The sequence below is a fragment of the Falco rusticolus genome, chromosome 11, assembly GCF_015220075.1.
Source record: "Falco rusticolus isolate bFalRus1 chromosome 11, bFalRus1.pri, whole genome shotgun sequence".
NCBI lineage: Eukaryota > Metazoa > Chordata > Aves > Falconiformes > Falconidae > Falco > Falco rusticolus.
The window spans coordinates 1,472,460-1,499,945 of NC_051197.1; the positions used below are offsets into that span (position 1 = coordinate 1,472,460).

Below are 27,486 nucleotides of genomic sequence, written 5' to 3' on the forward strand. Positions count from 1 at the left end.
GAGAGACAACAACCATGGCTATGTCAGCAGCTTTGCTCTTGCTGCTTACCTTCTTTGTGACGGTGTCCGGGGGCACGTCCCGCCGCCCCAGCGGGTAGGGGTTCCACTGGCTGCTCACAGACACCTCCTCCTGCCCGTTGTCCAGGATGCTGCTCTGCTGCGATGGGGTCTGTTGCAGAAACGGTAGGGCAGCCTTTAGTCACTGGACACACCACGACAGAAAATTCTCTCTTCATATTTACTCCAGTAAATCAAACCAGTTAAACTGCAACACACTATTGCTAAAATGGTAATCCTCTTGCATTTTTACATTATGTTGTTAACGTGCAATCATATTGTTGTGGGAGTCTCTGCAAGCAGGACATCTTGAAAGATATATAAAAGAAATATTGAGAATAATGAATGATGGCAGAAAAGAAAATTAATTTAACGTAACTCATTATTTTCAGAGGAACAAATTTTGGCAAAGTTCCATGCTTAAACGTGCAGTCTGCTGTTATTCAGGTTTAGAACTTTCTTACTGGTCATTCAAGCATCGACAACTTCTTTATTTAGTGTTTGCCACCAAGATAAATTATATCCTTGTATCTTCTTCAGCAAATATTCCTTAATGGCAATATTGAATTTGTGACTACTCTTACCTCGCACTACGGTCTGTGCATCGCTGTGCGCGGTGTGCTTCTCACAGAGCTCTCTAGGCTATGGCTGGTTTTGCCCAAGTTAAGTGTATCATATGTACAATATTAATCAGTAATTAAATGCTTTCCTGAATATGAATGGACATAATACACATTTAAAGTTTCATAAATGAGCTTGATACTTCTGTTATTATTTTCCACTTTTCTCTCCTGTTATACATGTTTCTTCACTTTTCCCCCTGGTTACTTTACTCCTGTTTTCAGTACTTTAGAGGACATGTACCCTTTTCTGTCCCATCCTGATTTTCTGTTACCTGTCTCTGTATTTCTTTACCATAACTGGAAATTTTGGTAACAAGGGCATGCCTTGTGTCAGACTTTCCAAAATGCCAACATCGCGGGACCACTGACAGCACTCAGCATTATGCAGTGCTTAGTCAGTTAATGCTTATTCAGTTCTGCCTAATGGCAATCTGCAAAGAAAAAACCCAAGTCTATTCTTCCCCTCTGCCATTCAAGTAATTTCTTCTTCATTTTAGATTAAAAAAAATAATCATGAAACACTTCTTTAGATGACTGAAGAACAAATGAAATCACTGAAATATTAAAGCTGGTAACTGGTCAATTACGAACAATTTTTTTTTTTTATGCAAGCTTAAAAAGCCTTTAAAAGTAAACAGAAATAAATTGTGATTTAAATCATACTGCTCAGAGGTTAAGTGAAAAAATTCAACAACTGTAACTATTTAAAAATCAAAGAAAACTTGCATTATAATTCCCTCACCATTCAAGAAGTCTTCTGGAAAAATGAGGAAAGATGTGATTTTCCTTATATTAAAAACCACTAGAAAAACATTCCCCTGCTGAAACCACAAGACCTCCCTTGTGGAGCTTTCTTTAGACACATTAAAAATGGGAAAATGGGAACGAAGCTCAGCACTTTTTCCATAGGTTATCCCTCACAACTCAACAGACACTGGTCCCAGAGCCTGATGCAGCAGTGCTGCTGCTCTCAGCTGGCACAGCGCTCTGTTAATGCCGGCAGGTTTGAGCCCAGAGCTGCACGCTGCCATGCAGGCATGCATGCAACCTGACTGTATGGCTTTTAAGTCCCTCACAATGCAGCTAAACCTTTTTATGTGGACAGGCAACCAGGACTGTGAGCAGCCTGCCTGAACACGCTGCCCGGGGTTAGCCCCGGCCCGAGGCTTCCCAGCCCAGGGTGCGCTGAGCCCTCTTCACCCAGAGATCAGTCTGGGTCCTGGTTTGGGCCTTGGTAGGGCTCTTTGTGCCCTCACAAACTCATGAATCAGCCGTTCTGCCCAGTTTGCTGCACGTCCCCACGTAACCTTCACCCAAACGGGAGGACATCATCAGACCAGGGCAGTAAACAGCTTCTCAAATGAAAAAGTACAACTGCAAAAATTTCTGCTCTCAGTAGTAGTAAAAAACAAATCGTCTCTGTGATGTGAGTCACCGCTTCCAGAGTCACCTGCGCACTGAGGTGCCCAAGGCTGTGCTGGAAATCTGCTCACCTCCCTGGGAGGTGAATGTCTAAACCATGCTAGGTGCCCTCCCCACGCAAGGACAGAGGCAGCTTCCTAAAGGAACTTCTGGTTTTCCTCCTAAGTGATCCGTGTGAATACGCTGATTATTCCTACAGGGAGGCAGTACTGTACACTTCTGAGAATGAAGCACACCAAAAAAGAACTGTGAGATGGATGCCAAAACCTGAAAGCATTCTTCTGAAATGTGTTTCTTTTGTTACTGCAGACAATGCTGCGCTGTTTTTATCAGCCACTGACTAATCTGCAGAGGTGAGTTTATACTCAAAATGGAAAAAGAGAAAACACAGAGGGTGCTTTCAGTTTTCTCAATAAATAGGAAAATTCTGTGATAACAGGTTTTTCTTTTCATTTTCTGCAGCAAAATGAATTTGCTTGCAACATTATTCATTTACAGGGCTTTGACAGACTGCAGACAAACTATCTATCTATTAAGTCTGGGTAAAAAATGAAAAGCAGCAGTTCAAACATTGTATACATGGTGTAGAATCGATATAATAAACTTTCCCATAATAAGTAATTTGCTATACTTGATTTCCTGATCTTCCACTGGACAATTAGACCTCACTCATTACTCTCTTGAATCCAGGCCAAAAGAATGAAGAAGAAGAGGTGAGTATTAAACTGCCGTGGCCTGGATTCTTTAAGAAATGCAAATTCTTTAGAACATATGAAGGGATAAAACTAAACAATACTCAACATTCATATTACTTGTCCAACAGTAATTTTTCTCTACTTTCCAAATAGACAGTAAGAGAATAAACCCCCCCTCATGCAGTTCAGCATCACATTTTATATGGGTATGTAGCAATGAAATGCTGGTGAGATATAAAGCAGAACAATTCACGTAAGACCATACCCCAAAACATGTCACTCTCAACAATTTCATTAATTTCCTCAGACACATCCATCTATCAGTACCCACATTCATCTACAGCCTAAAATTCTTAAAGTTTTTTTTTTTATATATATATATATATATATATATATATATATATATATATAATGCCGTATTCCTAAATGTGTGCGGATAAATAGTACCATTGTTTGGAGTTGATGTCAAATGGACTTTTTTCAAGGACTTGTGACATGAATTAGTATATACCCAAGTAGACAAACAAATTCTTTGAAAGAAAAAAACAGTACGACCAACACCAGCAGGCTGCCTGTGCCCAAACACACACACACCTACAGTGAAGATTTGGCCTAGATGTCATCAACTCAACAACAGAGAAGCACACGCTAACATCAGGACTTGTTTAAATCCAGGGACAGCTGAATGGGAAGTATAAATGAAGTTAACAGTGTACAGAAAGTCAGTTACAGCAGGAGAAATCTGACAATGACGTACGTGTGTGTGCGCGCCTGTGCACATGCTGCTAACCTATCACAGCTTTGCTGGGAAATCCACTGTACCACACATATGCCTGTATTGGTAAGCTAAGCAGCGCTAAGGTCTGTCCTTTGGCCAGCCAGCACAATCTGGTCATGTTGCTGCCATTAAATTATCTTTTTCTTCTAAACAGGCTTGGATCTAAACTCTGAAGTTGGGCATTGGAACCCTCCTTTGGGAATTTCTGGCCAGTGCTGACTCTGGAGCCCCGGCGAGGGATTGCCTGGGAGGGTGCCAGCTGGCCCGGGCCAAACCACACCTGAGGCCAGCCCAGCAATTAACAGCACAGACGATCTCATTTCAGTGCCTGGATCTGTGCTCTGTTACCCTTTAATTACTCACAGACAGAGATGCTGCTAATTCATACCACAGCTACTACTGCTAATGCAGTAAGACACTTAACGATGCTCGTCACTCCCAGCACTGCAGCAGCCCCCTGCCATTACAGACAATCCCAACAGGGCGGCTGCTTGCAAGCGTTGGGCAACTGGCTGCTGCTGTGACTCCGGTGCGGCCATACGTGACGCAGAGCAAGGTCTCAGCATCTCCTCTCTGATACTCTGAAAACACTTCAGCAATGTCCCTCTCTGGCTTGTCATGTGCTTTTCCCATCAAGCATTTGGTTGTATAGAGTTTTGTATGCATGTACTTATCAACAACATATCGTTAATAGCTGAAAAATAAACAGTTAAAAAATGAGAAAATTATTTTCTTTCTATAGGCATTACTCAAGAGAAGCTTAAGATTACTTTAGGTGTGGTAGGCATGTACTCAAAACTCATCAACTATTACAGCATACCAAATTAATGTTCAAATATTAAAATCTCTGTCTCTCCAAGCCTATTTAAATGCATATTAAACATTTCTACATTAATTTTTCTAAGATCAAACAGTCACAAAACAAAACATGTTCTCCATTTCTGTGCAAAGATTAAGTCATTGAGAAAATGATCGCATCAGTCTTAACACGAGAGCAGAAAGCAGTAATGACAGCCATGTGAGCTACTTAATCCAAAAAGCAAGATTATTGAGTAGGAAAACTGTATTATCATCATCTTTGCTTTTTGGATTTTGTATAGTATAAGCATGAATAATAGGCAAAAGCTAAACCAGGAAAAAGCAAGGAGTATTATTAATTTATTTTGTAATGCTGGTATATGCTGGCTATCCCATACTTACTTTCGGTAGAGGTAGCTCTTGAAGCATTTGGTTTTCAAATTTAGATTTAGTCTGCAAGTTTAAAGTCATGCTTCTGCCGGCATGCATTGCTGAAAAACCTCCAGAGTGCAGCATGCCAAGGCTAACTGTGTTGTGTTTGTAAGCAGCGGTCTGAGTAGAGGAAACAACCACGTGACAGGATATGAACACACATGCTCATTGAATTAAGTATCACACATATATGGTTAATTTCACAAAGTTTTAGTTTAAGCAAACAAACAGTACCAAGAAATAAATAGCTTCTTGATGCATGCACTGGGTCACATGGAAGCAAATACATTGCTAGTTATACATAAAATGGATACCATAAAAGACTTCAACGCTGACAGCAGATGAGATATGTCATTATCTGTTGTTTGAAAATTGCAGTATATAACATGGTACAAGTCTTTATTTTGCAAATACGGCCAAATTTTGGTACGTCTGCACAACCATGGATGGGCCAGAAAATATGTATCTAGTGTAAAAGAGCATCAGAGGCAGAGGAAAAAACCCTGTACAAGAAGGCTCTGCGCCATCTTACGAGCTCTGCGACTGCTCCCCAGCTGCAGCTGCGCGCAAGGGACGAGCGTTGCCTGGGCCCTGCGCAGCAGGTACATCGGTCCTGCACGGACCAGCATCGCGCCAGCCCCGGGCAGAGGGGCAGCGGCTTCTCCTGCAGCAGCTGCTGCATCGCAGTGCCCAGGTGCTCTCACCAGCAAAATCTCCACAAGACAGCCCAGCTTCTTAGAGCTTTGCTTATGGTATGTTGCAAACAACTAGAAACTAGCTCACTGGCACCTGCAGGGATCACTATCAGCTCCGTGTCACTAGAGAAATAACCAGTGTCAGCTTTCCACGAGTTAAAGTATTTCTTAAGCAAATACACATTGTAAACTAAGTGTAAAGGTATTTCTTAAACAAACAATATCTGGGAAGTGTTTATTTCCACCAGAAATGTCTCTACTTGGGGTGCACTATTTTGCCTAGGTATCAAGTATTTTCCAATCAGTTTTACACAACACAAGGAAAATAGCTGAAGTAAGGAAAAAGCTTCAGCCTTCAAGCCAGTTTTTAAAATTTACCCATTTGATCCTTAATGATATTTAAATATGCATCGCATCCAAGCAACTGGAAGGTAATGAATATATTAACACCAAACTCATGAAACACCTAGCATAGAATAGGTATATGGACACATTTTGAAACTAACTTATGCATTTCATCAGCAGTAATTTTTCACAACCACTTCAGCTTATGAAGTAAATCAGATTCATGAAGTAGGTCATTAAATAGTCAAGATAGTGATTGAAATCATGCACTATAGTACCTGTACTGATTTGTATAGAAGGCAAATAAACGTAACTTCCTACAGCTAAGAGGATTAATAACCATATTCCTCATTAAAAACAGTGGCAGAGTATATCCCGTGATACTTTTCAGAGTTAAGAGATACCTTTAAATCCCCTCCACTAACAGTGGCATGAAAACTAAAATACAGTATTTTACTCTTTATCTCTGATGTTTTTCTTTGTTTCCTTTTACTGCAAAGATGTACCCAGCATGTTTTAACGCTCTCCAATCACTACTGAAGTGGTGGACTTCAGCAGCACGTTCACATCTGTTGATGAGGAGAGATTATCACGGTTTTTATTACTTCAGACAGTGCTGCAGCAGTTACCACGTTAGTAATGTGCACCGAGGTGCGTTACTTGTGCAGAGACTCTTTATCACTCATTTCCCCGGGAACCCCTCACTCCAGCTGCTTTTGAGCACCCCCAGACCCCTTTGCGGGCCGGTTCCTCTGACACCAAGGCAGGGATTTCTTTACTGGGAATTCTGGTGGTTACCACTGTACGTGCAAATAGTTTGAAATACCAAAACACACAACTAAAGGCATTAATTGCAGAGAAATGCCAAACATACCCTGTCTAACCTTCTAGCTTCTATATGTCTAAGTAGCTGTTGTCTCCAGTCAGCGGGCATTTTAGCACAGCTCTCATTTCCCTTCACAGGGGTAGGCCTTGTCTTTATATCACTGTTATCGGAAGGCTTGTCGCCATAGTTACCCAAGTTATAGTCTGACGGTATCTTTTCCAGCAGAGCTGCCATTGTTGGCCTCGCTGAAACCGGCCTGGTTTGGGATGTGCCGTAACTCTCTGTACTGTAGCTTCTTGCAGACAATGGCCGCCTTTGTGTAAGGTTTTTAACTGGAAAGCTTCCAGTCTGGGCTTTCACTTCTTGGTAGGAAGGATGCTCGTCTTCGTACCTGCCGTTCCTCTTGAGGAACTGAGACTCAGAGACCGAGATGCTGCTTTGGCGCTCCACAGCTCCTCGGTAGGGAGGCCTGCCATACCTGTCGCTCAGGGGCAGCTCGTGGGGCTCACTGACTCTCCTGAACATGGACATCTCGGTGGAGCTGGCCAACGAATCTGCTCTCCTCAAGAACCCCGGCCGAGACCCCTGGCTTGCGAAGGGGGCACTGACTGCCTCGTCGTTCACTGAAGGCTGGGAGAAGGAGAACATGTGCTCCACAGGCGGGTAGCCGCGGTAGGCCCTCGGGCTGACCAGATCCTGGGGCAGGTTTTTACTCTGCTGGGGGATGTACTCGGGGTTGAGCTGGAAAGGCGGCAGTAGCCTCTTCTCGGCTGTGACCTCCACTGCTCCCTGCGGGTTGAAGCTTTGGTCAAACTGGTAGACCTTCTTTGTGACGGACGACTTCTGCTGCGGCTGCACCTTGACGCTGCCGTAGGTCAGCAGCTCATCATCCAGCATGGGGACCGACTGGCTGCGGGACATGCTCAGCATGCCGTGCTCCGGGCCCAGGAGCTTGTCCACCCTCTCGTGGGTGCCTACAGTATCATTACCAGATGCATAGTTTTCTAAGGGTATATTATACACTTTGTATGTACCAATGTCTATCTCATCGATACTTTGCGACTTCTTAAATTTGTTAGTTTTTAAATCCCGCATCATTGGAGAAAGCCGTTCTGTACTCTTGCTGATTGAAATAATGTTTTTGGAAGGATCTGGGCGACAGTGGATATGGGAAAAGACATTTGTGAGACTTCTGTTAGCATTTGAATCGTGGTATTCCCATGCTATTCCCGGAGTGAAAGTGCTAGTCATTTCAGGAGACTCTTTGACATGGTCTTTCCGCTCAGGCAAAGGGCTGGTGGTGGGAGTGCTTTCCAGTTTGGAAGGAAAAGCTGTCCTGTCTTCAAAAGGACTGGGGGTTCTGGTCCAATTTTGCCAAGGATTGGGAGGAGGCACTTCAGATTCGTGTGTGTTTCTGAGCGTTGGCTGCTCCAGCTCCAGGGGAATGCCAACTATCCTGTCTTGTCTAATCAACGGCCTGCGTCCGTGTGCAGATGTGCTTCTAGATTTCGTGCTCAGGAGGGGGTTAGCACTAGGATTCTCCACCGTGCTCTCCTCCGCCACAAACCCTGTGTTATCGTAGTGTGAGCTGTCATTCCAGCTGTCGGCGAAGGTTTCGCTCAGCGGGCGCCTGTCGGTGCGCTGCGGCAGGCTCCCCGCTGGAGCAGATTCCCGCTGGCTCAGCAATGGCTTTGTTTCAAGGGGCTGTGGAAATGACTGTGCCAGCCTGCAAAACCGAAACAAAGCGAAACAAGATAAAATGCCCGCTATTAGAGCACATAAGCAGTCATCAGAGAGATGCAATTATACAGCGCTTTAATACTCTCCCATCTATGCTCTGGCTTTGGGATCGTATGAGATGTGCATCTTGTGCCACTGGTTTGGCAAGAACAGCTGCAGCAGTTTTTTGCACTGAAGGGCAGATTCCATAAGTATGTACACAGAGAAACTACGTCATCAGTCAAAAGTCCTGGATGGCAAATGCCATGTTCATATAAATCCCGCTGAACAAATTTTCCTGCTTTAAAAATAATTTTCTGTGAGTGCAGTGGAAGATTTTCTTACTTATACTAGATTCAGTTTGTGTATGTTCTCACCACCAAAATTTTACGCACCTCCAGTGAGCAGGCTCTAGCCTCTCTTTAATGGGGCAGAGCCTGTGGATGGAACTGTTAGGTGATTTATAGCAGGAACAGACAGGGCAGGGTGTTCTCGGTATGGCACGAGAATGGTTTCAGGTTGCTGATAGCCAGTGCAAATTACAACTTTCAGAGAACTGTTGTTCTTGGAGGTCCAGGGCAGAGTGAGGCTCAGGACAGCAGTAACAGGAGAGACATACACTGCTGTCTATGCTAAACTACAGCCAGCTGCAGCTCAGGACCACACAGAGCAGAGTAACTGTAGCTCAATGTCTAGGCACTTTTAATGCATGGTTATAGCACATAGTCGAAAAAACAGCTGTAGACTTACTGTCATTTATAGAGTATGAACGGGTGGCCAACTCTGCACAGCCTGGGCTCTGAATAGCTATGTACACCTCTGCAAAACTGTGGTAAAAACATTGTAGTCTTTTAATTGAGTGCCTCAACAGATAGCAAATGATCACTTTGAATGCATATGACAACATAAGATGAAAGGCAACCAGAAGCTGTGTTAAAGAAAGATGATCACACCTGTTCCCCCACAAAGAGTTATTCACTGCTTCTTTAGCCGTTGTCTGCAAGGACCCCATTTTAACATGCGCGTTGGAGGACCCTGAGGAAGCCTGGGAAGGGGAATAGTCTGAGTAAGTGCCTGAGGAAACGCTGTTATTCAGACAATGGATCTTATCTGCTTCAGACTCATCTGTCGATTCTGCAACAAAACACAGCAAATGTTTTCAGGAGGTGATATTTGAAAACTTAACTCCAGAAAAAATTGATACTATGGAGAAATACATATTCGTGTGCACAAATATGCATGTAACGTTTTAAAATCAGAGTGAAGTGCAGAACATCTTAAGTAATGCGTCTCTTTGAGTACATTACGTATGCTTTCATCTAAAAGGTTGTAAGTCAGGTTAGTACCTTTCTTCTCTTTACCCAGAAGAACAAGTTTGGGTGGGTACAACGGAGTCTCTGGCATGGAAGGACGAAGTTCCCCTATCCTCATCTCACTGGCAGGATGTCCAAAGGCATCCTGAGGAATATAATAACGTAGCGTAAACATGGGAAACAGAATCCACTTCAAACTGCAACGAACAAACATTTCACAGCCTCCTTTTCATGAATGTGACAACACACCAAAAGCCCACCAAACGGGTAGTGTTCTAATCACGCTGGTTTGTCAGCTGAAGATTCTAATTAGTCCTACATAAATACTTGTAAAAATTATGGTGATGTGTTCATTCTGAAAATGTGGACAAAACAGATGGAACTTGCGACATACATTAAGGCCACATAAACATTTTTGATGAAGTAAAGGTCACAAAAATGCAAGCTACCAGCAGAAATAAATAAAAATTTAGAATAAATAATTACTTCTTATTTCAGGAGTAAGTACTCCTCATCCATTTATTTGTGGCACAAGTCCTTCCACAGATTCAACTGTCCCTATAGCTATATTTAGTTAAAATGACTTTGAAGAGTTTTTTGCTAAATTAAAATGATTTGGATTTCATAAACTTCTCATTGAGAGTTCAGCAAATCTTGACTCTCAAAGACTGCCCTGCACAGCTGTTTCTCTCTTCTAGCCAGCCACAGGATACATACTGAATATAACATGAGTTAAAAAGTGGAAAGAAAGGAAGATATGGTCTTAGGAAGGGATATTTTAAAATAGGACATTTACATTAGGCTCATAGGATGCTAGCAGGGAAGGAAGACACAAACAGGGAACCCGCAGCATTTCTTATCCCTGGAAGGCAGTTCAGAATGAGAAAGACGCTGACCTGAAGACAGGTGCCTTGGGGAGACAGGGTAGGAGATGAGACCCTTACTGGAGGAACGACGCTGGTAACCCTGCCCTCAGCAGGGGACTTAAGGACCTTGAGGGAGCCCAAGGAATGAGTGATATGGGAGACCCACTTTGTGGGTGTTGGTGCATGGGCTCAGGGGAATGTCATGGAAAGGGAGCTGGCGGAGACGGGCACAGCAACACTGGGAAGTTGTGCCAATGCCGATCAAGATCCTTGTGGGGAGGCATATGAGAAACATGCATCATCTCGGAAGCGAGAGGATGAGCTGTGAACTCATAAAAAGGACGTAAGTTGGAGAAGGAGAGTATCTAGTAAAAAAGAGGAAGTTTTGAGAGATATTAGGAGAAAAATCAATAATCAGTAGTATAAATGAGGAAGGAAATAGTTAGGAGAAATTTAGGAGGGAGACACAATGGAGACACTATGAGGATCTCTGTACCCTGACATTTTGCTGTTAAAGGTACTCCAGCGATTTTGTAGAATGAAGTCAATAAAGAGATGTAATATTTAGAGAAACAATTTAAAATTAAGTACCAAACTGAAAACCACATTATTAAAATATAAAATGCTACAATATTTTAAAAATATACTTGCTTTTACTCGTAAGGAGAAAACTTTCAGAGGTTTACTCTCCAATAACTACTTTTCATAGTAACAGTTCAAACAGAGATTTGTAGAAGCATTTGCCACGCAATTTATCCTTGAAGAATATAATTTTATTTGCACAATAGGTATTTTAATCCTTTTGCATTTGGTGTTTCCTGGAGGTAGTACCATACCAAAACGGCAAAGAACAGGTACCTTCACAGCCCATTTAATTAACCCCCTCAGTGCTAACATTTAAACAAATACAGCTACATAGTGATTCTTATATGGTGTAACGTATTCAGACTTTGAAATACTTTCACATGCAGAGATCCCTTGTTGCGTATGGTATTTCTTACGTAACAGTAACAGATGTACATACAACTTAAAGCTAACAATAGTGCAACAGTATTTTTCCAGTGCAAAACAATAATTTTCTAGTGTGATGTAAAAACTTATGCAAAACCATTTTTTTGAGAAATAAAAAAGTGCATAGCATTCGCAGAGTGTGAAATTCTCCACCTTTGAAGCATGGTGCACATTAAGTTTCTTGTTGTACCTCTGAGCTTTTTGTATGCTTTTCTTCCTCCTTCCTATCTGAGATTTCCAGAGTCAATTTATGAGTGTTGTCTGTATCAAACAGGTGGCTCTTTTGGAATTCTTTATTTTCTCTATCTTGAACCTAGAATCCCAATATTGTGCCATGAAACTTCCAGAAGTTATAAGCTTAAATTAAAACTACTTGCTGTAAGATAGGAAGAATGAGCAGTCCCATTTTTGACATAATGATGAACACAGGTTTTTATTTCAGGTACATGATTTTTTATGAAGTTTTCTATGTTATTTTCTTTTTAGCCCCTAGTCCAGCTATTCGAACAAAAATCAATACACTTTTGAAAGAACTAGTTTGGCATTTGTGAATATGCCACGAAAGTGAAATGCATTGTAAAAACCCAAAATAATATTTCATTTAATTCTACTTTGTTTAAGAGGACATTTCTTCTTACAAGTCCAAGAACAAAAAGGTCACTAATGGAAAAAAAAAAGAAAAAAGAAAAAAATATTATTAATAGGACCGATTGCAAGAACAAAGGGAAGAGATAAATGCAATTGTGTTGTGTCAGAACCTACTCCTCAGGGCTAACCAGCGAAAGATACAGGTATAAGACAGAAAAATATGGTGAGCCGTTTCCCACGAGAAAATACATGGTAAAACCCATTAAAATACCTGGGAAAGAGAAATATCACCAATTATTCATGCTGACAACACAAGAACATTAAATTACAATCTGGAGAGATGGAATTTTCAAAATAATCTATCTCTTAGGCTCTGCTTGCAAAGAACGTAAGACCTCCCAACAGAGCAGACCAGGGTTCTGGGCAGACACAGCATGTGCAAGGCTGAGGAACGCAGGACCATTGATGGTGGATCTATTCCAGAGGAACAATTAAATATACGTAGAGGGTTGGAAGCACTTCTAAACTGGAAAAGGCCAGGTCAATCTGAACAATGACAAGCTAGCTATAAATAAATGGAGAAGCAAAGAAATAAACTGATTAAGGCAAATGTTACTCAGTCCAGATTTTACTAAAACTTTAAAGAAAAAATAAAGGAGATCACAGAAAGTGCAGAGCAAATGCAACCAGACAGCTATCAGAACACCCCCAGACACAAGCAAGACTAACTGAGGCACAGGCTTCTTCCTTGAGAATCAGTTAGTGGTGAGGTTTTGTAAGAAAGCCTTGCTGAGCCCCTTACCCGCGTTGCAGTCTCTGCACAGAAAATGGCAGTACTTCCATCTCTCAGCCCTGTGTGTCAATACTTTCAAAATCCCACTAAATAGTCTGATGTAAACAAAATTCAGTCACCAATACAGGAATGCACTGAGAGTCACCCCAAAACAAGGGATTACCCAGAAGAAAGCAGTGGAGGATCTTCCACCTACTCCTAAATCTTTCCCGCTTTCCTGGCTGCAGTGGCAGCTTCCAGAAAGGCCAGTTTCAGTAGCCACTAGATCTGAAGATTGTGCCCAATAGGACGTTAACAGAAGATACAGCTGAGGCAACGGAAGGAAAACTTATGAACGTTGATATGGAATCTGAAAGTGGGATAATGAAGGAACCCCAACACACTTTCTACCTACAGACGTGATACAGCAGCCAGCACAACATTACGGCACTGATGCAATGAGCTCTCACCTTTCCAGCTCCAGCAGGCAGTCTCAGGCATAAGACAGAGCTTTAAAAGGACACGTACATGAGGAACGGTCTGGGGCAGAGGTAGTTTTTGGGACTCCACATGGAAAGACATAACAGATCCTGGAAATCATCTGCAGGTAGGGCATGATTGGTTCTGCTAGGCGTCTCTTTGCCTTGCAGTCCGGTGGACCGGCAAGCAGATGGAGGAATGCACATGTTAACCTTGCTTATTCAGGTGATCAAAAATACAGCCAAGGGGATGCTGTATTTCTGACTGGAACTACCTATCACCACAGAAGTCAGAGATGCCCCATCTACAGAGTTTTCAGCATGAAAACTTCCAGTTCCAGTAGTGTAACCTCATTTGGCTAAGCCTGTTAGCTGACAAGCTCAGGATTCCACAAAGATAAACCGCAGATGCTTATCTGACCAGTCTTCAGAGAATGGAGACCTAACATCATCCCCAATTACAAACCATGGAGAGGCTCTGTACACGGCCTTCAGCATGAGGACAGAAGTCTCAGTACTGCCCTGAGTTACAGCACCCTGATATGTGAACTGCTCTCTCTGTGCTCTCCCATATCTGGAGGAAACAAGCTTCTGTTGCTCTCTATCTAGATGGAAATGCACCCAAATTGCAGGCATCTCACCGAGGTTGCTGCCAACAGAGAGAGACTGAGGCCTTTTGCAAAAAAGCCCCTTCATGGTCCATCAAACATAAACCGAGTCTACATGTCCTGTGTATACAAGCTTGTACCGTGCCATGTCCAGACATGTAATGCTGCACCTCCTGAGTCCTCATGCAGGCGGGGACAGACAGAACAGGAGCCTCAGGGGGTCAAGTGATGCCTCAAACTGGTTTCATGTAAGGTAGGCTTTATCTTGGAGACAGCCCTAAATAACATCCCTCCAATCCAGACACCTAGATAAGAGCCAGGCAGAAGTCCAAGTAACTCAAAATGAACATTTAGATATTTTGATATCCTATCTGAGGAAAGGTCTCTTGTGGAGTCAGACCTCCAGATGAGTAAATCACTACCTCCTTTCTGCTTTGACAAGAAGGCACCAAGGTCATAACCTCAGTAAAGATCTTTTGTGCCATGAAGAAACCAAAAAACTCTATAATGAAGGTAATTCTCACTCCTGGTAAAATATAGGTAATCCTGTTGCAAAGAGCTCATCAAGGCATAAGCTTAAAGCAGATACAAAACAAAACTCATTAGCATGTATTCTTCTCCCAATCAAGAGAGACTGTCACTGTGTATCTCACTAGTGGAAAACAGCTCCCACAATAGACACATCAGCTCAGTCAACTGAAGCCAGGCGTCTTAGGGGAAATAAATGTGTGTACGTCTTCCTGGAAAGGCAAGATGACCATCTAAAGACAGTTTCAAACTTTCACCAAAAACAAAACAAAAAGAACATTCTCCTCTACCCCCACCCACCCAAAAAAAGCCACAACCCATACCCACAAAGTAACCAAGTCAGAAGTTAAAAGGCTGAAGTCTTATTTTGACTGAGACAAGATGAAGCGCTCAGAAGATCCAGTACAGCTGAGGCAGTATTTTTCTAGCTGTTACCACTGGTGTCTGCATCAGATCACTGAAGAATGACAATCTCTCCTGTTCAACAGTATCAATAAAACTTCTAGGAATTAACACAAAAGGATGGAATGCTGAAGGCTGGACTAGAAAAGACTTAAGACTTTTCTTTTTTAATCTAAATCTGAGGGTTATATAAAAGTATTTCTGGTTTATTTCTCAACCTATACGTATCAAGAATATAAACTATAAGGATCTTAATTGCTGATTAGTGGCATTTCTCATTGTTTCTCATGGAAAGGTTACACAACACACTAAGCTATCTCAGACTTCTTTTTGTCCAAAATGCACATCTTTCAGAACAACTTAGGGCAATGAAGAGGTTTATTTTAATTGATGATTAATTAAGAAATTGTTTGCTTGTTATAAATGAAGGTGGAGAAAAATGTAGCTTGTTACTCATTTCCAATGCTCCATTTAATTATTCTAAATAGAAACAGTTTTGTGAAGAGACATGTGTAAACTAATTGCAAGAAAACCTAAAAGAGATCAGAAAAGAAACCAGCTTATCTGTCCTCTAAGGATGAAAAAGTGAGCATTGCACCTGAAATTAAATTACCTTGTTATTAGAAACTGCCTTCAGTCTAAATCTATATCAGAACACATCTGCAATTTCAAACTGTATTTTAACTTGAGGCTTGAGATCATGTCTCCTAATTATCTGAAAAGCAAATGGAGCTTAATTATGTTCTATTTAATATGTTACAACTGAAATCACGTTAATATTATTCACAAAATCATTCACATTTTTTCTACAGTTTCCCATACCTTATCTTCATGCAGAAAGCCAGAGAGAGGAAAATGTATACACCATCCTGCTTTGCAGCCATAAAATCTTCCCAGTGTCATTGTTTGTATGAACAACAAGAACACTTTTTCCTTTTCTTTAGTTGATGAGATAGTTGTGTTACTAGTCTTGACTAAGTAGTAGGAAAATTAAAATCTGAAAAAGTTCCACCATCTTCACTATTACGTAATAGAAGATGAAAACCATCCTCACTGATAAGATGTAAATTCATGGACTCACATTGGTTCCTTGTGGTACAAAATCAACGAGGAAATTGTAATCACATTATTTAATTGCACTTCAGAACTACTGCAGTGTCTTCAGCAATTCAACTATTTTTGTAGAATGCTTTTAATGTTAATTACTCATGCAATTAACAGTTCAGGTACATTCATGGAAAAACTGGGTATGATTATTTTTCTGTTGCAAAAGTAAATGCATTTTTATCAAAGAATGAAACGTAAGAATGAGATCTGTCTTCACCTCTTTCTATATTAGAACACAGTATGTGGTCACACAAGCATTTCAGAGCAACTATAGTATTTTACGGTGTTGCTGCCATTTAGCCTTTCCTTGCACCTCTGTAACAGAGGCTTCACTGGGCTCTGCATACTCACATGACTCTGCTGTGGCTCAGTTAACTGGGATGTCAACATTTTGGTTTAACAACTTAACATTTAGTTTAACAGCAACTAAACCAGTACAGCCACCAATTTCTGAAGTCTGCATCACCAAGTGCAGCCACAAAGATGACCAAACATCTGATGTCTTTGTCAGACAACACTGATTCAAATTCCAGATAGATAACATGCGTGTTTGCAGCAGGCACAGAAACCCACAGAAACCACAGAAAGCTATTAAGAGTATTCAAGGTCAAAAGCTAGATGATACAGAATAAATTATATGTATTCAGCAACAACAGCAGAACATGTCAATACTCATGCCACAAGACGTAAGTTGGTTCAAAGGCCAGACTTACACAGCAAGAAAGAATTTAATGAGTAAAAAGGAATAATGGCGGAATTTAAGAGTTCAAATTTAGATAAAAGCATCAATGATTCAACGTAAGTATTTTAGTTCAAAGTACTAATGAAAACTGTGCCTAGATTTGAAGAAAGTCTTCTGAAGCCATCTTAAAAAGAAATACGTTGGCAGTTTTTTTTTTAAGACATGAAAATGCTTAACTGTAAATAAAACACACAATACTGACAGAGCAGCTACAGTAACTGCTGAATATTTAAGAACAGCCAATTTGTGTTAAGGATATGGAAAATTGAGGAAGAAAAATTCATGCACACACAACTAGCCAGAGACTGGGATATTCCAAGGACAATGAATTCATCATAACGTTTGAATAACAAAGGAGTGAAAAGATAATATAGCAATTTTTTCCCTCATTTATTTCTTTCCAACATTAAGACTTCATAAACATTTTCAAGAATGCTGATATTCTTGTAGAGCTGTCCAAGCTTATAAACTCTTAGTACACACTGCCAGGCTAAGAGATTTCCTTTATTTAAAAATTGTGCCTGCACAAAGTAAGTAGTTAGTGTGAATGTTAATGGGTAGCTGCCCTCTGAGATCAAGCTTCAGCAACGTGTAACAGCTTTGCACAAGACTGCACTATTTAGGAATTCACCTTTCAGTGACTGTATTCACGTTAGGATACAAGACTGTTACTATGCATACTGATCCATTTCTGGCAAACATATTAAGGGCTAGATTCTGCAACTCACTGTAAGTTGCTGTTCAGTACCTGATCTGAAGTTCCCTTCAGCTGGAGAAGCACTCCTGCTAACTTCATTAAGTTTTGACAAGGCTATCGACTACACGTAATGTGACTAGAAGAAGCAGAACCTAATGGCATAGTAGGGTCAGACAGAACAAACTGATTTGTCTTTAACAAATTTGATGCAGAAATACATTTACTTAAGTCTGAGATGTAAATCCTGATCAGGTCCATTCTCCTGCTAATATGCAAGTCTCTCCTATCATTAAAATTTAGAAGAGTGCTTGTACATACCAATACCAAAATTCAGATCTAGGTAGATTTAGAACCAAAACTTAAGTCTGACAAACTCAGTAATATTGGGAAAAACAGCAACTCAATATAAAACTAAATTAGCTTTATGGAATGGAACTAAAAACTATTAGGTATGAAGTTCACAGCAGATGCAGAATATCATTTGATGGAGTTATGTTAAAACCCCATCCTGAACTCTTGAGAGGAACAACGATCCTTTTACATTACCTCCACTGAAATCTCCTTTGGTGCCATGGGCCACTTGTGCTCATACTTTTCTTTCACAGTTTGTTCACTGTTCGCAGTTGGTGTTGCGTTCTCAGGCCGTACTCCATGGCTTGTTTTGCCCACCAGATTTTGAACTGATTTTACCATATTCTTTAAATCCTCCGGGTATGGAGTGGGATAACGTTTTAGATTTATTTCAACCTGAACATTCATAAAAAGAATTAAAGCACAAATACAAAATGAAAACAGCATGCAAACTAAAACTATGGCTACAGTACTATGGCTAAGTGCAAATTCCTTGAATTTTTAATTAATCTATTTGAGGTAATGTGTTACATATAGCTACCTTGAATTTTTGGACTGAAATTTGCTCTCAATTACCCTGTGTCAATCTATAATGGAATTTCAGTGACGTAAATAGTGGATGGGAATGGTTCCCTATAAGCCTATCTTTTACCCTGTGAGAGTATTTTATTTTAATTCTACACTTTGTTTGAGAGTACTGGCATATGAAAGCACACTTTTTCAAAACAATACTGGTGTAAATGCAGAATTAATTTAGCTATGTTCAGTGTACTGAATTAATCTGAATTATCTATGGCAGCTGAGGGCAGAATCTGATCCACTGGGAGCTATTTGTTCTTTAAGATGTATAACATACATACATGCACTCAAGTGTATCTTATTCTTTTCTTATAAAAAAAACCCACAAAAGCAGACTGAAATCACTACAGAAAAGTCACCCTAAGTCACATCGAACAGTACTTTCACTGATGGACAGACCTACAGATTTTCTAGAAATATTTTAAATTTATAAATTTTATCACTCAGAAGTAGAGAAACGTGGTATTTCCCACATCCAAAGCAATCCTAATTCGAAGGCAATTTTACAAAATCTCAGGGTTGAATGAAAAGGGAAGAGTGGCTGAGAGGGCTCATGGATGACATCACCCCCTATCATCTGGCAAGACATTATGCTATCAGCAAATTGCTCTGAGGAGGTGGTGCAGCAAATGACCCGTCAGGAATGACGCAAGCAGGAAAGACAACATACATGGTGCTGAGCTCTCCTTATACCTCCCGCACTGTGTTACGGACGTACTTTGTCTGCTGAACGTCACACCACATTATGAGAAGACATAGGAAACTGAAGTGTGCATCCAAAACAAGCAGCACCTCAGCCAGGCTGCTTGGGCTGTGCAGAGGGTGGGCAGCTTCTCGGTTGCCCCTCGAGCCTAGCCTGCACCAGGCACTGCCCTCCCAGCACAGGGTCCTCTCCTCCACCTCCCTGCTCCATCCCTGCCGCCCTCCCTGCTCCATCCTTCCTGGTGCGAACCTGCCCTGCCTCCACCGCCTTTGTCTTGCTGCTGCCCAAGCACCAAACCTGGGATCCCCAAGGTGAAGCAGACCGTGGGCCCCAGGGAGTGGCCAGCCCGCTGCTGAGCGCACGAACAGCCACCAAGTGCAGCCACCTGAAGTGCAGAAGGTGCTGGCTGAGCCCACCTCTCCCTTTGGGCCTGAGTTTGAAGGATTTTACTTCGTTTTCACCTCAAAGGAGTAAAGTTACAGCTCCCAGTGCAAGCTGTGTGGGTCAGGGTAACTGTCCCCAACTATAAGGCTGTAAAATTTGAAATTACTGCACATCTGCCATGTGGTAAGTATTTGGAAGCATTTGCCACAAAGAAGTTTTTATCTCATTGTGTACATGAGGTAAGCAAAGGGAGCTTATTTTTAATAGCTCACTACCATAGCTGTTGGACTATAAATTCCTAACAAGTAGGAAAAATGAATTTTGGATTCAAATGAATATGGTCTGTTGATAGGAATATTTTAGAAGTAAAAGCATGATCGGTTTGGAAAATAAAACTACATGAAATACTACCATACAATTCTGAACCACAATAGAATAAACATTACGGATAATAGATTCTGACATGACTTTAACATAAAAACGTTAAAATGTATGACTGATGTCATATGTTAATAAAAAATTTCAACAGAAAAAATAAATTAAGAGTCTGTAAAGCATTACTGAAGCTCTGGTTGATTTACGGTTGAAAGAAATCATATTTAGATGTGGCCTAATTAGGCAGTTGCTTTTTTCACAAAGTTCAGACCATTATTTAAATGTAAGGTCTACAGACAAACACAGCTAAAAGCCAAGTCATAGAGCAAATCCTCAATAAGTACTAGTCAAGGAAAAATTAACTGAAAGATTTTCATGAGATAGACAAATCACAGACAGGGATTTCAGCAAGAGTTTCATATCACCGTGAGTATTAATATTAAACAGTAAAAATACTGGCAGCTGTGGTAGGTGACATCCACGGGAATGCAGGTATTTCCATCACTGATTTAGACTTATTACAGAGGAAATCTGTACTCCCTGTCAATACAGTTCTTGTAAGTTTAACACTACATCAAAAGTAGCATGACCCTGAAAAGAGAATTTTCCAAGTTCAAAATTCTCGATGGAAGAAGTTATCAAACCATTTCAATTACCAAATCTATTTTAACATAGAGTTGGCTGAGACTTCAGTTTTAACTATAATATAGAAAGTGAAAATTATGTATGTTTTTATAGAACGTTACCAATGTCTGTGGCTACTGCCTATTGATAATTTAAGTTAACCTCCAAATTCATCCCATAAAGGTCTGGTGAAACTGCTGAATCTGCTAAAACTGTTACAACCTCCCTATTGTAACACATGGATGGAGTGACACGTAATTCCATAGTTTTCTAAAGGTTCCAGCAATTAGCTTCTAGTTCATGCACATGCATCTAAACACAGGCTGGTGAACAGTTCAGTCAAGTAATTCTTGACAACACTTCCACTGTCATTCATGTACATACAGATATATTGGCATTACTGGGAAAGAGCACGGACATTCCAGAAGGATGTAAATAGGCATTTCTATCTTACTAACAGGAATTGAATGTGAGTTCATTTTTTCATGATTTGGGCAGAAAGGCTTTTTTCCATGATAGGGAACACCTCCCCCCACCCCCCACCCCCCCACCCCACCCCCCGTAGGAAATCTTTTGCTTTCACAACCTGGCAAGATTTCCTTGGTTTGAACAGTATTCTTCTACTTTCAGTTTTTACAAACTTCAAGTATTTATGGGTATCTGGTGTATAAACAGCGAGATATGAGAGAGGAGAGATGCTCTCTTCAAGGTACACAGATGAGATGAAATATCTGATCAGCTACCAGCTCCCTGCTTAGCTTTTCATTTAATAATTCTTCTCTATATAAGCAACAGCTATAGCGTCAGTTGCAAGATTCAGTGTTTTGGTCTGATGTGAAGATGTTAGGATCATTATTAAGCTAGAAGAAGGTAGATTTAGATTAGATATTATGAAGAAACCCTTCCCTGTGAGGGTGGTGAGGCGCTGGCCCAGGCTGCCCGCAGCAGCTGTGGGTGCCCCATCCCTGGCAGGGCTCAAGGCCAGGCTGGACGGGGCTGGGAGCAGCCTGGGCTGGGGGGAGGGGTCCCTGCCCGTTGCAGGGGGTGGGACTGGGTGGTCTCTAAGGTCCTTTCCAACACAAACCATTCCGTGATTCTGTGATTATGGAGGAAAGGAACATTAAATTGTATATGGGAATAAAGGAATCTCATGCAGAAACAGACTCATACACTATAACATTATCTTCTACCCACTCTCTATGGATGGGAGGGAGAACAGGTAAGTAGGAACTCCAGGAAACATATTTTAGTGTTGGACAACTAAGGAGCAGTGCTACAGAGGATAAAGACTGTCTTGACCTTCAGATGACCAAGCCAAAACATTACAGAGGTGCAGCCCTGTGGGACAAGGATCACCCACGTGTGACAACCCACTCCCTCCGCTGGCAGAGTGACGGGCTGCAGGCTGCCCTGCTCACCGGCCGCTGCAACTGGGCTGAGACTGCAGCTGACCAGTGCACGCCGCTGGGAACGCAAACCCTGCTCCACAGGCCCCGGCTTTGGCACAGCTGCCAGGGATGAGCAAACAGCCCGGGTAAGAAGCACTGCAACCACAGCATCCACTGCACCCTGAGCAGCGCTAGTACGGAGCGCCAGGGCCTGGGATCACACCACGCAGAGACACTTGCGCGCAGCATGGGCACAAGCCAGCTATTTTTGTTAAGTGCTATTTCTAGGAAACCTGAAAATGTGGTACTGTGTCTGGCTGTGTTTGCCTCGCCGCTTCCCATACAGCAGGTGGCAGCATCTGAACTGAAGTACAGCAAGAGCATTCGGTGCATGAAGGATTTTTTTTCTACAATAGTTTACTCAAACGAAACATTTGTTTCAGTCATTCACTGTGTTCTGAAACATATTAAAACCAAAATGGCTAAGTGGTAAAATTAATATATTATATTTCAATATTTAAAATAATGATTGCACATAACAAAATACAATTAAATTCTTCTATGATCTTAGAAATTGGTATCTATTTCTCTGTTAATATTTCAATTGTTTTGTATATTCGGACAGCCATAGTACCCACAGTTAATATTCTGATAAGAACTGGTGGAACAATTTAAAACTCTCCCAGATGCTCTGTTTTCCATATATGACCCATAAACCATCAATTCACCTGGAGTAAAATTTCAGTTTAATCTATTCATTGTGAGGCAAAGGCTGCTTTCTGACTTCATTTTCTGTTTTACTAAAGCAGCAGAGTCCATCAATTCTGGTTACAAGAGTTGGGAAAAATATTAAAAAGAAAAATAAAAAATTTCCAAGAAGATCTAAATGGAATGCTAAATACCTATTAATAATAGTACTGCTAATTCAAAAAGTAAAATATGATTTAAAACCCTTCATATGATTTTTCTCTCTGGCAATACATTTTAGGTGAGGTATCCTACCAGTTAAAAATTTGCAGTGTTTAATTGTTTGATCTGGCATAATGAATTTATATTATTCAAGAAATTTTTGTGCCATGTAAACACAGATAGTCCTGACAATATCCTTCTAACAATGTAACTGATCAAGGGCTCAACTGAAAACTCTGGAATTGTATTAATTTTGGATAACTGGTGGAAGATATTCACGTTTTGATATTAATTTTTGGTAGGTTGCAAAACTGTCGAGAAACACCCTCTCCAATGCACATTCCTGCATAACTCCATGAGGCTGCAAAGCTCTCCTTGACATCTACTTTCAGAGGAATATGGAATCCCCTACGTGATCTAAATATTTCTAAAGAACTAGGTGGTTGGACATTAATTCTAAGTCTCCCAATATTTTGTGTTAGTTTTGTCCTTGTGACAAAACACTGTCACAGTAGGAACTCGACATTAGGGTTATGGGCCTGAACTGACTTACAAAATCAGTTTTGCTGTCTAGACAACAGTAACAAAAGCGGAAGTCGGTAAGGTGTACTTCAGAGAGAACAGGTATGCTCTTCTTCCTCAACTGCTGTACTTGAAACATGGTGACGAGTACTTACTGGGTATTTAGAACACAGAAATAGTTCCAAGATCTGTAAACTGACCCCGGCCATAATATGTGAGTACCAGAATAAATCAAATAGAACTTACCTTAACTTTCCCTGCATTTTCCTCCTCTTCCTTTTTTTCTTCAAATTCAAAGGCAACAGTCATACGTTGCTGTCTCTGCTCCTCCCATAAAGTAGGGTTAAAACTATCACTGTCTGACTGGAAGTCTACAGTTAAATTGCAAACAGCAATGCACAAGAACAAGTAATTAGTGCACTCAGCAAAAGACTGGAAATTATCAAAAAAGACATGTTCTAGTTAATCCTGTAATTTTGGGTTATTGTTTTAAAACTGCTGAGGGGGCCAACGAAAGCAGGAACCGATAAACAATTACGAACAGAGTTTAATATTAAAACTGAAACGAGTGTGATGGGAAGCAACAGGGTTTTGCGGCAGACGTGGAGCAGAGGGGCAGTACACAAGCTAACTTAACACAGTGATATGAGAACCCAAACCCTCAATTCTGCGAGGCTCAGAGCTCTGACCCTCACATATCTAGGCGGTGGCTCACCCCCCAGCTCTCTCAGGCAGGTCCCAAGTCTCTGCAGGTTGAGCTGGCTCAGGCCAACAGCCTGTCTGCACAGCAGCAAGGCATACTCTAGAATTTCTGTCCCATGAACACTCAATTCCCCGATTCAAATTGTTTATACAAAGCCATTCTTCTGAAAATATAAGTGTTCAAGAAAATGTAAATCTGATGGCCTGAGAATAATGGATTTGTAAACAAGATTCCTTTGGGTATGACAAAATATGCACGGTTATGTGTGCACCACTGGCTTTACATGTCAGAAGAGCCACTCGCACACAGGACCACATCTGAAACCCCTTCCTCTCCCTCCCTCTGTTTTTTCCTGCCTTTGTAGGAACTGCTGATGCCATTTTACCTTCATCACTGCGGGGTTGCTGGGGAAACATGTAGTTAGTCAGTACTCTCTGCTTTGTTTCTGGGTGAGCCTCAGTTTGCAGTGGAATGAGAGCCTTGGACTGCACAGGAAAGGCAAAACAAAGAACTGTTAATTCACAGCACGTGTGTTGTGACTGAGATGGGATTTTAGCATTTGATAAACAGAAAATACAAGATTAATTAAAATTCCGTATGAAAATAGACTTCTCTATGCACTAAAATAAGTATTATCTAGTGGAAATGCCTCCTCTCCCATTCCTCATTTCTGTAATTCCTACCAGGATCAACAGAATAGCACTAAATGTCAGAAATACTGACTGCATGTTCAGAGTCATACCGGTGAGGAAGCTAAAGGATCAGCAGAACAGAGCTGCAACTACACAGCTAAAACACCCACATTATGGCTGTGATCTATTTTAAGCTACGGCTAATGAGGAGTAAATTCATGATAGTTATTAGTTCATCTGAGGGTAAATCTGGTGCTCAGATGTTATTGTTGCGTTTTACTTCAATTGTTTATTTTTCATTATTGATTTGCTCCAACATAGAATCTAGGAGTGACTATCTTAGTTCATTGAATAGAAACTAATCCATGCTATACTGCAGAAAAGTCAAAATGCTGAAAAAAACCTGTGTATTGAAAAGGAAGTGCATGTCGTGTGGCCGGGCTGAGGAGTCATGCAATGTTATTTTTTTAAGGGCAATCAGAGTGAAAAAAATGAAAATCCTATTGGACCACATTAAAACTTACTCATCATTTTCTATTATCCATCTCACTCAGTCTCCCCTCCCTTTAGCGTTAAAATTTTTTGCTTGGCTATAAAAGTAAAAATTACATTTAAAAAGCAGTGCAGTAAGTATGTACCGATGTAAATCTATCGACTGCATTGCACTTGGCTTTGCCGTGATTTGAGGGCACGGCTGAATGGTACGCTGCGGCCAGGAGCCAGCAGGAATTTGATCTGACATCTTGACAAAGAAACGGCCCCATCTGCTGGGCTGTGCCCCGCGGACAGGCACGGGCCCTGCTCTGCGGTTCCGCAGCCGGCGGTCTCAGCGCAGACATGCACACACCGCGTCAGCACACAGGCAGCTTGCAGGACCCGAGCCCTGTGCCTTTGTCATATGGATAAAAGGGTGGACATGGCCCTGCTGGAGTGAGTCCAGACAAGGCCATGAAGATGCTCACAGGACCGGAGCACCTTTGCTATGGAGGCAGGTTGAGAGCTGGGGCTGGTCAGCCTGGAGAGGAGAAGGCTCCGGGAGACCTTCCAGTGCTTAATGGGTGCTTATAAGAAAGATGGGGACAGACCTTTTAGTAGGGCCTGTAGTGACAAGACAAGGGGGAATGGTTTTAGACGGAAAGAGGGGAGATTTAAATGAGATATCAGGAAGAAATTATTCCCTACGAGAGTGGTGGCGAGGCGCTGGCCCAGGCTGCCCGCAGCAGCTGTGGGTGCCCCATCCCTGGCAGGGCTCAAGGCCAGGCTGGACGGGGCTGGGAGCAGCCTGGGCTGGGGGGAGGGGTCCCTGCCCGTGGTGGGGGGTGGGACTGGGTGGTCTGTAAAAGGTCCCTGCCAACCCAAACCATGCTGTGATTCTATGAGATTCTGCGATAATTTCCAGAAACATGGTAATTGGCCCCTGAAGAATTATTCTCATTAGCTTCAGTTGAAGAGGTGTAATATCTGACTATGGGCGTGACTGTGAAATGAGAAAGATGAGATTATGAGAATGTCCTGAGATTTTTAAAAACTGTTAGGTATGTCAAACTTTTTTAACACTGTACAAATTGAGTATTTCTCCATTTAAGTGTTAAATTATGAAGGTGCCCAACTATTCTATCCACCAATCCTGCAAAGGATTGAGACTTATTTTAGTGCTCAGAAAGTGTTACATTTCTCAGTGTTCATGTTACGTAATTGTTTTAAAATAGAATCCTAAAGAATATATAGTAGTGAAACCAAACCCCATGGAACAAAGAAAGGCAAACTTAAATTTAAAAGGAACTCAGGTAACAGTTTTCTCCAAACCAAGACTAAGAGTTCTTGCGCATCTTTTACCTGTTTAAACTCCCACTGACATCAATGGAGTTTAAAATATACAGGAATGGAAGCATGGACAGGAAAAGGGGAAAGGAAGATAACAAGAATGGAGGCACAGGTGGAGTAAAGGATGGGACAAACCAATAACAAAGCCTTACCTCTTGAATTTCTATTTACGAAATAGTCTCTTGATACTTTTGGTCTTTATTTACTACTTTTGTAAGGATATAGAAGCTTAGCTAGATGCAAGTAATAAAGCCTGCAAAGGTGATCCTTCCAAGTTAATAAATCACAGGCAGAAGAATCTATATCTATACCTTGATATGAAAGCATAAAGCTGGACTGGGAGCAAACACCTCTAAAATCCTACTACAATCACGTATTAAATTGTAGGTTTCATTTACGTCCCTTACTAAGATCTCTAGTTACTGAAGAACGTATGAATATTGAAAGTCATTACCTGGTTGTCAGAAAGCCACAAAGCTGCAAGTTCTTTAAGTTTAGTAAAAGTGAATGGTAAATTCTTCAGTCTGTAAATGATAATATTGAAACAACATGAATCCTTCATTTTCACAATGAAACTACTGGAAAGACTTGTGTACAGCATGTTTGTTTATCTTGATCATACTGAAATTGCTACAGTTTCATATCTTTTCTCTCACTTTTTACTACAATGTAGTATTTTATTAAGGGCATTCCACATTAAGAGTGACATTTGGAGTCTAAACCTACTGACATCACACCCTAAAGGTACTAAGGAGATACCAGTATTTTGCCTTGGCTATAATGTAATCAAAGTTACAGATTATAACACAGAAAACAGAAAAAAAATCTTGGTCCCAGGAAGATTTATATGAAAGACCTAACAGTTCTTAGTGTAGCTAACAGAAATCCTCCTATTGGACATTTAAGTTTTAGAACAGAAATACTCTAAGATTACTGAATATTTTTTTTTCAGAAGTGTTAAGAAAATGTCAAGAAAATAATATAAATAT

At 41.1% G+C, this 27,486-nt stretch overlaps 1 protein-coding gene across 6 annotated transcripts in view; it reads right to left on the reverse strand.

Annotated features, from left to right (window-relative positions):
- LRRC7 (leucine rich repeat containing 7) overlaps positions 1-27,486 on the reverse strand; it is a 182,448-nt gene that overhangs the window by 20,513 nt on the left and 134,449 nt on the right. For 4 of the 6 annotated variants that reach the window (XM_037403820.1, XM_037403824.1, XM_037403822.1 and 1 more), the window contains 9 exons: positions 26,952-27,021; positions 24,427-24,526; positions 23,585-23,709; positions 18,050-18,250; positions 9,737-9,848; positions 9,344-9,524; positions 6,720-8,397; positions 4,776-4,925; positions 50-169 (listed from right to left, as the gene is read on the reverse strand). In XM_037403820.1, coding sequence (XP_037259717.1) covers positions 50-169; positions 4,776-4,925; positions 6,720-8,397; positions 9,344-9,524; positions 9,737-9,848; positions 18,050-18,250; positions 23,585-23,709; positions 24,427-24,526; positions 26,952-27,021 — 2,737 coding nt within the window. Of the gene's footprint in view, positions 1-49; positions 170-4,775; positions 4,926-6,719; positions 8,398-9,343; positions 9,525-9,736; positions 9,849-11,770; positions 11,894-18,049; positions 18,251-23,584; positions 23,710-24,426; positions 24,527-26,951; positions 27,022-27,486 lie in introns of all 6 variants that reach the window. The other 2 variants (XM_037403827.1, XM_037403821.1) reach the window with 2 other exon arrangements.